The sequence below is a fragment of the Scardinius erythrophthalmus genome, assembly GCF_964197995.2.
Source record: "Scardinius erythrophthalmus genome assembly, chromosome: 25".
Lineage (NCBI taxonomy): Eukaryota > Metazoa > Chordata > Actinopteri > Cypriniformes > Leuciscidae > Scardinius > Scardinius erythrophthalmus.
This window is the reverse complement of record NC_138245.1, coordinates 10,073,496-10,086,530: the sequence shown is the minus strand read 5'-3', so window position 1 is coordinate 10,086,530 and position 13,035 is coordinate 10,073,496. Positions and strand designations below refer to the sequence as shown.

At 37.3% G+C, this 13,035-nt stretch overlaps 1 protein-coding gene across 7 annotated transcripts in view; it reads right to left on the bottom strand.

The window, feature by feature from the left end:
- Positions 1 to 13,035, bottom strand: part of cdk5rap1 (CDK5 regulatory subunit associated protein 1) — a 76,931-nt gene that overhangs the window by 23,445 nt on the left and 40,451 nt on the right. For 2 of the 7 annotated variants that reach the window (XM_081358256.1, XM_081358253.1), the window contains exons 9-11: positions 11,572 to 11,627; positions 7,146 to 7,276; positions 738 to 887 (exon numbers count right to left, since the gene is read on the bottom strand). In XM_081358256.1, the coding sequence (XP_081214382.1) occupies positions 738 to 887; positions 7,146 to 7,276; positions 11,572 to 11,627 (337 nt within the window). Of the gene's footprint in view, positions 1 to 685; positions 888 to 7,145; positions 7,277 to 9,450; positions 9,963 to 11,571; positions 11,628 to 13,035 lie in introns of those variants that run through there. The other 5 variants (XM_081358257.1, XM_081358255.1, XM_081358254.1 and 2 more) reach the window with 4 other exon arrangements.

Here is a 13,035-nt window from a genome sequence, read left to right as displayed (position 1 = left end):
TTGTTGCCCCTACGAGTTTATAATAGCATATTTTAACATTTTCAAATGGATAAAGAAAAAAAAACTGCCAAAATGTTTTTAAATGTTGGCTTTATTAAACTATGTTTTAAACGTGAATGAACAGTCTCATATGTCTATTTATTTTTAATATAGGCCAACTATTTATTAATTTATTGTTCTATTTTATTAAACATTTTTACATTTAACACGAACATAAAACAAGAATTGCATAACAATTTTAAATGTCTACTCATTTGTCCATTTTAAAATGATAAGGGACCTGGATAATGGATAGGGGGCGCTTGCCCAAAAAAGGTTGAGAACCACTGCCTTAACATATAATTTATTATAAATTCTATAACAAGTTTGTTAAATGTACCACAATAAATACAATAGAACATAATAAATATTGGAAAAACATTCCTATGAATAGCAAATTCTGAAAAAAAATTATAATTTTGTAGTGGTCTAATTTTTTTCCAGAGCTGTATAGTATGCAAACTGTGCAAATATTCAGTATGCATGGAATACTCCGATGACATACCAGAGCATACTTTCATAATTTCTCATACTCATGTTGTTCCAAACCTGTATGACTTTCCACAAGAATATATTTGTTAAAAGCGTTTTAAATGTTTTTGTCCATACACTGAAAGTCACTGAAACAATCCTCAAGCAACCCTACCTGAGGTGGAGAAAATGAGGCAAAACATCATGAAGTATGATGTTATACTCACTCCCTCTACCAACACCAGCTGTGCACTGCCAATAAAAGCCATGTTGACTTTAGTTGCCTCTTCTCTAAAAACAGAGATGAGTTCCTCCAGACGACGCTGTTTCACTGGCACAGGAACATCATCTTGCAGCCGATGATACGCATGGGTTTTCTAAAAATAAACAAGAAAAAAGCCATTGTCATTTTAATAAATGTTGTTTTATTTTTTTCAATATTAAAATACTTTTTTCTATCCCCGTTTTTAATCAATTATTCTTAAACTTTATGTTTGGTACCAATTTTTTGAACAAATGGATTTAATTGCAGGTTATACTTATTAGTAAATAAATGTATCTAATATGACCATCAGTGAACAGACTGATGTTATCATGCTGAAACATTGATCAAACTCGACAAAACATCATAAACAGATTTTAATTGTTTTCAGTCATTGGAAAGAGTGACATTATTTGCCATTAAAGCACTATGATGGGGATGGCCCATTTTTACTGTTGCACAGCGGTTTTCCACAGTGGTGTCCGCAGAATAATATAGGGTTCATAGACAATTGGAAAAGTTTTTGGGGCAGACCTGACCTGTTAAAAAGAGTTGTGGTATTCATCCCTCCTGGGATGGTGCCGCCCTTCTCTATAGTAATATGGCACATAGTCTTGGAGTTGACCTTGACCTGACCTAACTGGGGCCCAGGTCAGGAAGCAGTCAGACTGGCTAGACAGACTGGCTAAACCGACCGTCTGCTAGCTGTCTCACATCACAGAAGTAAGAAATCCCAACACATTTAGGGCCCTATTTTAACGATCTGAAACGCAAGTGTCAAAGCGCAAAGCGCAAGTAACTTTGTGGGCGGGTCTTGGCGCTGTTGCTATTTTCCCGGCGGGATAAATGACTCTTGCGCCAGGCGCAAATCTAAAATGGGTTGGTCTGAAGTAGCTTCATTATTCATAGGTGTGGTTTGGGTGTAACGTGAAATAAACCAATCAGAGCGTCATCTCACATTCCCTTTAAGAGCAGGCGCGCTTGTTCTAAAGTGGATTCCTATTATAACGGCGGATTTGCCAGGCGGGCGCCAGCAGCGGTTCACAGCCAAGGAGAGCAACGCTCTCGTCAGGGACGTTGGGGATGGAGAAACCCACCCAAATTAACTTCGGTTAAAAAGGCGTACTGTATGATAATTTGGGTAAATGTGTAAGCTAGATGTATGCTTTTATAATAAATTGTCTATCTATCTATCTATCTATCTATCTATCTATCTATCTATCTATCTATCTATCTATCTATCTATCTATCTATCTATCTATCTATCGTAATAATGTATGATTTGCAAAAATGAAAACTGCTGCTTCTGTGTATATGAGAGAATCAAAGTGTATGCGCGTTGTGCACACGCTACATTGATTATGGCCAAGCATGCGCACTTAAAATAGCATATGAATAACATGCGCAACGCGCCACTGACTTTAAACAATTTTTTCCTGGTTAGTGGCGCAATTGTTTTCTAAACCTGCAAAATAGCATGAAGGAACGTTTGCGCCGGAACACAACTCCTTTTTTTGCGCTGAACCGCCCAGGGAGCGCAAGTTCATTCCCTAGTTTAGCGACGTGCTTCTGTGGAGGGAAAAGTGCGCTTTGCGCGGGTGCAAAATAGGAATGATACATGCGTCGGTGTACAAAGTCAATTGCACTGGGTGAAAGATAGGGCCCACTGTGTCTGTTCCCCGAATTAGTAAATACAAAAAAACTACCAAACCCATTTAAGGGTAAAAATTTAATTGATGTTCAACAAATAAAAAAAAGATATTATACAGATGAACAACTGATAAAACTTGGTTTGCTAAATATTCGATCCCCTTCTTTAAAAGCACTTATTGTTAATGATATGATTACAGATCATAACCTAGATCATAACAGATTATAACTTAATTTAAGCTCTCCCCTGTGAAGGCCTCCCTCCCTTCCCTTTACCTCTGTACAGATAAAAAGTTGTCGTTTTATCTGTACAGAGTCACCATGTGGCTACACGGACGCGATAAATAATTCTGTATTATAAAATTTTAAGGCCAGACAAGTAGTTTGTTGAGGGTTGATTTGTAAAGAAGGACTACATGCCAGCGCACATATATATTCAAACGCGCATACCTATCGACTGAATACGTGATGCATATGTGTGTGTTTGCACAGAGTTACGTTTAACTCAGACAGTTTAACGTCAAACAGTTTACATCTGTGTTTGCGCAGAGGTTTGCACAAAGGTTGCGTAGGTTTGCGCAGAGATAATAATAAGATAATCGTTTGCACCTTGGAACCTATTTCCGGGAGTGCGTTCTCAAGCCGCAAGGCACTGTTTTGTGCGGATGGGCGGCACTGGCTCCGCATTGAGGGTTTTCTGTTAGAACTGTGTCTTGTTAGCGGCCCCTAAGTTAATAACTAATGATCTTCGCAACGGAAGTGAATCAATCAATCAAAACCAACTTTAGCTGGAAAATAATTTTATCCTAGAGCTGCTGTAAAGGCAAAACAATCTTTGTTACTGTAATTTCCTATTATCACTGTAAAGCTGCTTTGAAACAATTCATATTTTTAAAAGCGCTATATAAATGAAGGTTACTTGACTTGACTTGACTTGACTAAACTCTATTGGCGTTAGGCAACACGTGTCAGGACCCACTCATTGTCGTTATCATACTTTAGATCTAATATTGTCACATGGAATCAATGTTGATGCTGTGATTTCTGCAGAAGAGTGATGACATCTCAGATCATTATCTAGTCTTGTGTATACTTCATTTAGCCAAGGCTGCAAAGCCGACTCCCTGTTATAAATATGGTAGAATTATCACTAGAACTAATATGGTAGAACTACCACTAAAGATTGCTTTAAATAATCTTCCTGATCAGTTTAATCTCCTCAGCATCCCAGATAGCTTAGAAGATATTGCAACAGAAACTATTGACACTTTAGACACAGTTGCTCCTGTGGTAGATTTTTTCTTATTTCGCACCTGACCTAAGTCTACCTGGGTCTCGTCTACAGTCGACGTTAGTTTCCTATAATATTTATACTCTATACTCCTCATCGATGCCGGCCGAGTCCTCTAACTCTATACTCTAGCGCGTCTCCTCATCGACGACGACTGAGTTCCCTAACTTTATACTTTAGCGCGTCTCCTCATCGACGTCGACTGAGTTCCCTAACTCTATAATCTAGTGCGTCTCCTCATCGACGTCGGCTGAGTTCCCTAACTCTAACTTGCTGCGCAGCATTAACTAGACAGACTCCAGACAATGCCTTCGAATATGCTTTAATCACGGCCGGAGGATCTCAGACAAATTTCAGAGAGAATCCCAACCGCAAAAGGAATACAACAGTTTTTATAAAATAGGAGCATGGCAAAAATGACATGATACATTACATAATTTCCCAACAATTTGATTGGTTCTTCATAGGCAAACCCTTCTGTTACTAGGTAGAAGCAAACTCTGTTTTCTTGATTACTTCATTGTTAATCACAAGTTTTCAAACCTAGACATCTGTCTAGTTTCATTTCCTCTATTTGTTATTTAAACACTCACACACTCAAAGTCACAAGTTTTAGACCAAAAGGTTTGGAAACATTTAAGATTCAAAAGCATATGAATGTTGTTCCTGCAAGAAAAATAAATGTTAGTTATGATTAATTAAAAAATCCATAGATAGAATTATCTAAATTCATTAAATCATCTAAATCAACAACATACGACCCTATACGACTAAGCTACTGAAAGAGATGCTTCCAGAGGTCATAGATCCTCTTCTTAAAATCATTAATTCATTTTGTCATTAGGATATGTACTGAAAACTATTTATTTATTAAAAAAAACGCAACTTGATCATATAGAATTAGTCGATTACAGGTCGATCTTAAATCTACCCTTTCTGTCAAAAATACTAGAAAAGGCAGTATCCTTACAACTATGTTCCTTTTTAGAAAGAAATGGTATTTGCAAGGATTTCCAGTCAGGATTTAGACCCTATCATAGTACTAACTGTGCGTTCACACCGGACGCGAATAGCGTGTCAAATTCGTGCCTGCCGCATCTAGTTATACGCTTGACCACTTTGTGTGCTTTCGCGCGTCAAGAGCGAAATTGACGTGCGTAAAATCAAAAGTTTGAATCGAAATTTACGCGCGTCAGAGGCAAAAGTTTCGAAACCTGTTGGCGGCCATCTTTTTTTAGATGTTTATCGAGCATTAGCATTAATCGAGAGAGTCACCGCTCGCATATGCTCTGGAGAGCAGAAACAGCAGCGTAGGGGACATCGTCGCTGTACTCGGGTCCACCAAACCCTCCGGAGGGTTTCAGGAGTTTCACAATTTGCTCCAGGAGGTAGGTTTGGTGGACCTAACGAAGAGGACGCTGACGAGGACAGCATAGGCCGTATAAGCCTCGGCCTCGAGTGGTGGTCGCTGCGTGACGAGCCTGCGCTGTACAGCCCGGCGCGAGGTTCACCCTCGCCCGCACCCACCTAATCTGTCATTTATTTTTGTTTTGATAATAAATGGAGCCAGCCTCCAAAAGTGAAACCTGTCCTGTGATTTTTTTTGTTTTTTTAAGTTTTTATACACTAAATTGTGTTTGTTGTCTTTACATAGATTAATAAAGTTTCATATAATCTAGAATAGATATGGAATAAATAGCATTCAATAAAAAATGAGTATTTATCATATTGAAATCGAGTTTTTATGTGAAAGATTTGCTTTGTTGTGCATTTTAGTCATATTACAAAATAATTGATTGAGGCCAAACATAAAATAACATTATAAACTGTCAGTTCACCACGTGATGCAGCAAGCAGGCTCCTGATTGGTTAACGCGGCGCGAATTGACGCAGAAGTTCAGATTTTTCAACTCGGGCGGCAGACGCGAATTCGCGAATTCGCAAACGCGTGAATGCACACGCGCGAATAAGGCGAATTGCATGGCATTAGTTTTCACTGTTATGCTGCTAATACTCAGCTGATACTACGAAACCTACCAATGCGCAAAATTAACGGAATGCATAGATGATATAGAAAATTGGATGACTAGTAGTTTCCTACAACTTAATTCAGAAAAAACTAATTATTGGGCCAAATATCTCTGCACGTACTAACCTAGAATACTGTCTAACACTTGATGGCTGCTCTGTGTCAAGTCTTCGTCGTCAGTTAGGAACCTGGGAGTGCTCTTTGATACCAATCTTTAATTTGAAAGCCACGTTTCTAGCATGTGTAAAACCGCATTCTTCCATCTTAAAAATATATCTAAATTACGACATATGCTCTCAATAACAAATGCGGAACAGTTAGTTCATGCGTTTGCGACCTCAAAGCTAGATTATTGTAATGCTTTACTGGGTGGTTGCCCTGCACACTTTATAAACAAACTCCAGTAGGTCCAAAATGCAGTAGCTAGTGTTCTTACTAGAATTAGGAAGTATGACCGTATTAGCCTGGTTCTGTCATCTACGCTAATATTGGTCTCTCTGTTTATCCCGAGTTTTACTGTAGTCAGCCTGCACCTAGACACGACCACAACGCATGATGTAGTCAGCTGGATCCGGGCCGTATCCAGATCAGATGGTGTATCTGCGCCTAGAAAAGACCACAAAGCATCCCTAAAGTGTCAGCAGAGATTGTGTCAACTAGACTCTCCTCTGTGAAAGCCTCATCAACACGACAGCCAGTGGGCACTGATCCTTAACAAACCCTTCTTCATACCAATGTGATGACTCTTCAACCAGATGGATAAATATTCTGAATGTTCCGATCCAATCTGATTTCTGACCTGTAATGCTGCCTGAATCATAATCATACACTGTTCATTCACCTTTGTTTTGTTTAGTTGGGGACACTTAATATTCAACAATATTATCAGGGCTCCAGACTAACTGTTTTTACTAGGAGCACTGTAGCCAAAAATAAACTTTCCAATGCCTCATTTTATGAGTACAGAACCTATTTGTACTACTGTAGAAGTTTGGTACCATTCCGGGCATTATTAGTGGGGTAATTTACGAGATACATCATAGGATCCTTTAGCACCTGCACAAAGCCATTCGGCTGATATCTCTGAATAAGCTCTAACTTTAATTATGTTCGACCAAGGGAAAAAAAGCTTCTGGGGGGTGTTTGGCTCAAGGTCATGTTGCAAAGGACCCTAGATTGAAATTACTCCGAACCATCCCTATAAGTTACAATCGAAAACGTAATTTTTTATAAAGAGGCATGCTGTTTTGATCATTATTCTCTGTAGATTTTGTCAAATTGACTATAACGAACAGGTTAGCTTACTTTTTGAAGTATAATGACTGCCATCATTATGAACAGGAATACAAGAGATACATGAATCTGGCAGGTATCTGATATGAAGAGCAAAAGGTAGATCAGACCTTCCTCATGCTGTAGGTGAAGAGAAAGCCCATGTTATAGCCCACCTCCCTGAGGAGAGATAGGGTCTGCTGATGGTCGTCTTCAGTCTCTCCACAGAAGCCTGTGATGAAATCACTGCTTAGACTGACTCCTGAAACAGCATTTATCAGGGACATAGAGGAACATCATAAACCACAGCACTTCCATTTACATCACATCATAACTTGACAATACATGGGACAAAACATTTGAAATCATTCTTTGACATGTATTTTAGTATTTTCATCAAAATTATGACACTATTTCTCATCTGTCACCTGCTCAAACATAACTCAATATTTTATATAGATTAATAGAAGTTAAACTAAAAAAAAAAGTATATACATGTATCCTAAATAGCATTTATAAATAGCATTTACTATTACACCCTGATGGTTCATTTTAAAATATACCTCTTTGGTCCCACTTTATATTAGGTGTCTTTAAATACTATGCACTTACATTATAAAATTAAGCATTTGATAATGTAGTTTATTGTGTTTGTTCAGCAAAACTATTGTCAGATTTGCAATAGCTATTTGCTGTTATTGAGTTTAGGATACATGTATGATTAGAGGTAGGTGTAGACAATAGACATTATGTCTAAGTTTAAGGTTAGATGCAACAGTCAACAGTGTAATTACATTCAGTTACTTTAAAAGTAACAACAATGTAACTACAACTGACAATAGCAGTATACCACAAAAAAATTTAATCAAACAAATTAAGAGTAGAATTCTTACGGCTACATTTGATAAAATTTTAATTTAAAAACTTAATTTAAAACTACAATTACTATTTTGTTTCGAGAGTGAAAGTGCTCACATGTAACACATTGGTTCAACATTTGAAGTGGATCAAAACCTTTCATCAAAGTTATACATGAATTTTGAACAATACACGTTCTTGTCTTAGGAACTTAGGAATTTACTTTTTTGATCCACTTCAAATGTTGACTACTGTTATTTATATATTTTTTAAAGGAACACTTACTACTAATGCAATTAATGCCTAATAAAGGTTGGTTTAAAGCACATCCATGACCTAATCTAAAGAGAACAGTTAATTTTAGTTAATAAGTTGTTAAAGCGTAACAATAATTATCTAACTCTTTACATATGAGCTAATTAAACAATAATAATTTGGTTAATTACACTGACAGTGAATGAAGAACTCACTATTTGTTTATAGCCTTTTAATATATTAACAATGTAGAGACTACAATGATTTGTAAGCACTTTATTACAACATACTTATTATAAAGTGTTACCAAAACACCAAATATAAAGTGAGTCTACCTCTTTTATTAGGCTTCACACTTAACAGAAACGTCAGCTTTATAATCAGCTTTACCCTGAAGGTCATCTTTTAACATTTCACATGCAATGAGTTCAAAAAGGTCACACAGGTATAGTTTATTTTGTGTTGTTTTTTTAACCTCAAAATAAACTATACCTGTGTGACCTTACGAATAATTATTAATAATGACAAATCTATTTTCAAATCAACATTTGTATAAATTGACACTATAGGATTATTTCAAAAAGACTTCATATAAATGAAGTCTGTTTGAAATAATCCTATAGTGTCAATTTATACAAATGTTGATTTGAAAATAGATTTGTCATTATTTATAATTATTCTACAAATGATTTTATATGATATTCAGATGCTCCAACACCTCTGAACAGATGGCTGCAACTCCTGCGAGGACTCGGAATCAACATGCACCAATGCTATTTTTTTCTATACAGTATATCCATATCATACGTTAACAACATGTATACTTTACTCATTGTTTCTGAAATATTTCTGATTTCTGATTTAAATTAATACATTGTTAGCTAACTGTGTGATTTTTATATGTACGTACATTTCTGAAATATATAACTTGGACACAGTCACCTCTGATAACAGATCACTTAAAGGTCCCATTGCATGGATTATTTTATTATTTTAGAATGTTTCCTGGGGTGCCCTTACAATGTTAGTATGTTTTTTAGATCAAAAGTTGTTATAATTTAGAAATAAAAGGCATATTTCCTAGCCTGATTTTAGCCTCTGATTTGAACGCTCTGTTTGAAGGGGCGTGTCTGCTGTGAGACTTCAGTGTAAACGCCCACTGCTGTGATTGGCTGACATGCTTGCATATTAAATATCTAGCATTACATGTGGAACTCTCTCGAAAACTTTTACTATTACAGATATTATACGTTTTTACTATTACAGCTATCGGGATTAACAAATTGTGAGAAGTTTTTTAAGTATTTAAGATAAGATAAGATAAGATAATCCTTTATTCGTCCCACAGTGGGGAAATTTCAGTGTTACAGCAGCAAAAATTTAGAAATAAAAATAAATAAATACAAATAAATAAAAAAGAGAATATACACATACTATAATAACAGTATATACACAGTAGAATGTATAAATACAAAAAAGGGGGGTGGGGGGGAGAGCCCCCTACTGGGTCTACTGAGAACAGCTTTGGTTGTAGAGTCTAACAGCAGCAGAGAGAAAATACTTTCTGTACCGCTCCTTCAGACACTTAGGATGTATCAGTCTGTGACTGAAGGAGCTGCTCAGTGATGTAACGGTTACATACAGGGGGTGAGAGGCATTCTGCAGCAATGACGATAGTTTTGCTACCATCCTCCTTTCTCCCACCTCCTGTACAGTATCCAGGGGAATCCCCAGGACTGAGCTGGCCTTCCTGATCAACTTGTCTAGTCTCTTCCTGTCTGCAGTAGAGATGCTGCTGCCCCAGCAGACCACTCCATAGAATATGGCTGAGGCCACTACAGAGTCAAAAAAAAAGTCTTCAGTAGCTCTCCTTGCACTCCAAAAGACCTTAATCTCCTCAACAGAAAGAGTCTGCTCTGCCCTTTCTTATAAATTGCCTCCGTGTTGTTTGTCCAGTCCAGTTTGTTGTTTTTAGATCTAGATCTTTTTAGATCTAGATCTTTTTATGTGATGAGAATAGATTTAGATCTATTCTCATCACATAAAAGGTTGCAGTGATGAGCACTGAACAGATGACAGCCTGTTGATCGCGTAAATGAAGATCTTATCATGCGACAGACCGAAGCAGTTTGTTTATATCTATGGATCCAACATGGCATCAGACGCGAAGTTACCTTTCGATGCAGCCTTATATAGTGTTCTAAGTAGTTTAGAACGCAAGTTTATTTCGTCTTCTTCCTCGTCGAATTTCTGTCGCTCTACATACGTCATCTGGTATAATTGAAACGATTGGCTATGAGCCACGTGCAGGCGCATTTGATAGACATTCGTAGCGCCCAATAAACGGCTCTGGGCATTCGTAAACCACGCTTCAAATACGAGAAAATTAACATGTGGTTCCCAGACCACGTCTCAATGAGAAAGAGGTCTGACGTTAGCCAGGCTAAATGATTTCACCAATGCAAACATGAGGTAAGTACAGTAAGAGCTTCGTTGTGCAGCGTAACAGCGTCACTGATTTCATACGAGTTTTGGCAAGTGTCTAGATAAACTCGCCCTGTGTGATTGACAGCTTGGGCAAATGGAAAGGGATTGTTCTTTGATCGCTTTCTGTATATATATTAATCACAGTTTAAGTAAGATTATTTTCATCCTACTAAGAGAAATGACGTGAAGTTGATCGTTTAGTCACTGGCTTGATTTACTGATGCATAAACAGTATTGAATGAATTTGAGAGAAAGATTATCTGTCTGAACTTGAACAATTACACATCAGAAATTCACATAACCCACTGGTTCTTCAGAGGCTCGGATGAAGGAACTAAAAAAATACTTTTGTGTTCATTTGTACATCCAAACACTGAGCAACTGCCATGCTTCGCTCGTTTGCAAGCCATGATGTCTCTCGAGGAAAAACCAATATCGTGCTCGCTCGCGCAGCTCATTTTCTCATGGGCGGGCCAAAATCTGTTTGCGGGCAAAGAAAAGAAAGGGGAGGTAACCTTTCCCCTTATGATGACATAAGAGGAAGATTTCTAGATTCGCCAGTCTGAGCTTTCATTTTATCAAAAATACCCAGGGCTTGGTTTACACCCATCAAAACGTCTAGCCACTGGGGGACCATAGGCAGGCTAGGGAAACTCATATTAAGGATAAAAAACCTCATAAAGTGAAATTTTCATGCAATGGGACCTTTAAATTGTAATGTAGACATTTTCTGCAAAGCTGCTTTGAAACAATATGTATTGTGAAAAGCGATATACAAATAAATCGAAATTGAATTAAAATGTGAATTGATATACATCTGTACATGTTTAACAGATTAATACAAAATAATTCCTTAGTACATACACAACTATTTGATCAGTTCTATAGGCAGTTTTGTCCCACTACTCAAGAATCAGTTGGTATATTCAATTGGTATATTTCATAGTGACAAGTTACCTGGTATTATTTTACGAATGTTCTCCACAAGCTCAAGATATGCCTCTCGGGTGTAACTGAGAAAGAAAACAAATGTCCAGGTTGAAGGAAATGAAATTATAAAGCACATCCACAAAGTCTTGGATTTCAATACAAATTTACTAAAGCTAAATTAAGTACATATTCTCTAAAAAGATCAAGTTTATACAGTGGCAACAAAATATCCTCTAATTGGCAGTTCATAACCGCATAGGGTGTCGGTACAATCATATATTGTGATATTTTTTTATATTGATATTTTAGATGATTGTATCAATATTTTTTTTCATGTATTATTGCATTCACATCATGTCCTATAGTTCAATAATCAAAAAGCAGGTTGTTTAAATGATCTGTGACCGGTGTTTCTCAGGGTGCTTCTATTAGGCAAGAGAGAAATTTGAGCTGAACGCCTCAGTTGTGTATGTAACTTTGGTTTCCTGAGTAAGGAATGAGATGCTGCATCAGTAGCTGACGCAAAAGAAAACATCCTCCAGGTGTTACGACTGCCTGAAGCCAGTAAAAAAAATCACAGCAATTAACTGGCCTCATCAGGGTGCACCCACACCATCAGTCCTCAGATTTCAAAGAAGGAACTCAGCAGAAATGAAGTAGTTTGCCAGAGTCATGCAGCGCCTAGTTTTTTGCGTCCGTTTTAGGATCCATTTGCTGTATGTATGCAGTACATATTTTTTTCAGTGCCAATATTAACAGGTTAGACTAGAGCACACAGATGCAGTCTGGCAATGAGTTCCAGGAGCAGTGGAGATGCATCAGTGCAGCGATTGTTGTCTATTTTTGCTGTGCTTCATGCACAGAATTAAAGTGATAGTGCATTGTTCATGGTCAAAATGAACATGGATTAACACAAAACATAGTAAATTTCATCATAAATGCATATAATTAAAGTCTATGTTTCACAGTCTGAATCATGATCATACACTGTTCGTTCATTGGCCAGAGGAAAACTGGCCCCCAGACTGAGCCTGGGTTCTCCCAAGGTTTTTTGATGGAGTTTTGGTTCCTTGCCACTGTCACCTTTTCCCACCTTTGTTGCCATTGGCTTGGCTTGCTTAGTTAGGGACATTAAATCTAATTTAATATTCAACAATAATATTGATCTGCCTGCATTGACACTATTATACAAGAACTGAACTGAGCTGGATGATGACATCACAGTGTATTCCAGAGTGGCTAAGAATAATCAAATGTAACAATTTATTATGTCAGGTAATTTATGTCCTTCAAGCAAAATGAAACATCACTGAAGCTGCTGGACATAAGCTGGACTGTGATGCTATTTTCTTCTGGAAACAAACTTGTTTGCATTATTTTCCTGTTATCTCTGTAAAGCTGCTTTGAAACAATCTGTATTGTAAATAGCGCTATATAAATTAATGTGACTTGACAGTCAACATATGACTTCCTGCCCTGGGTAAAACAAGG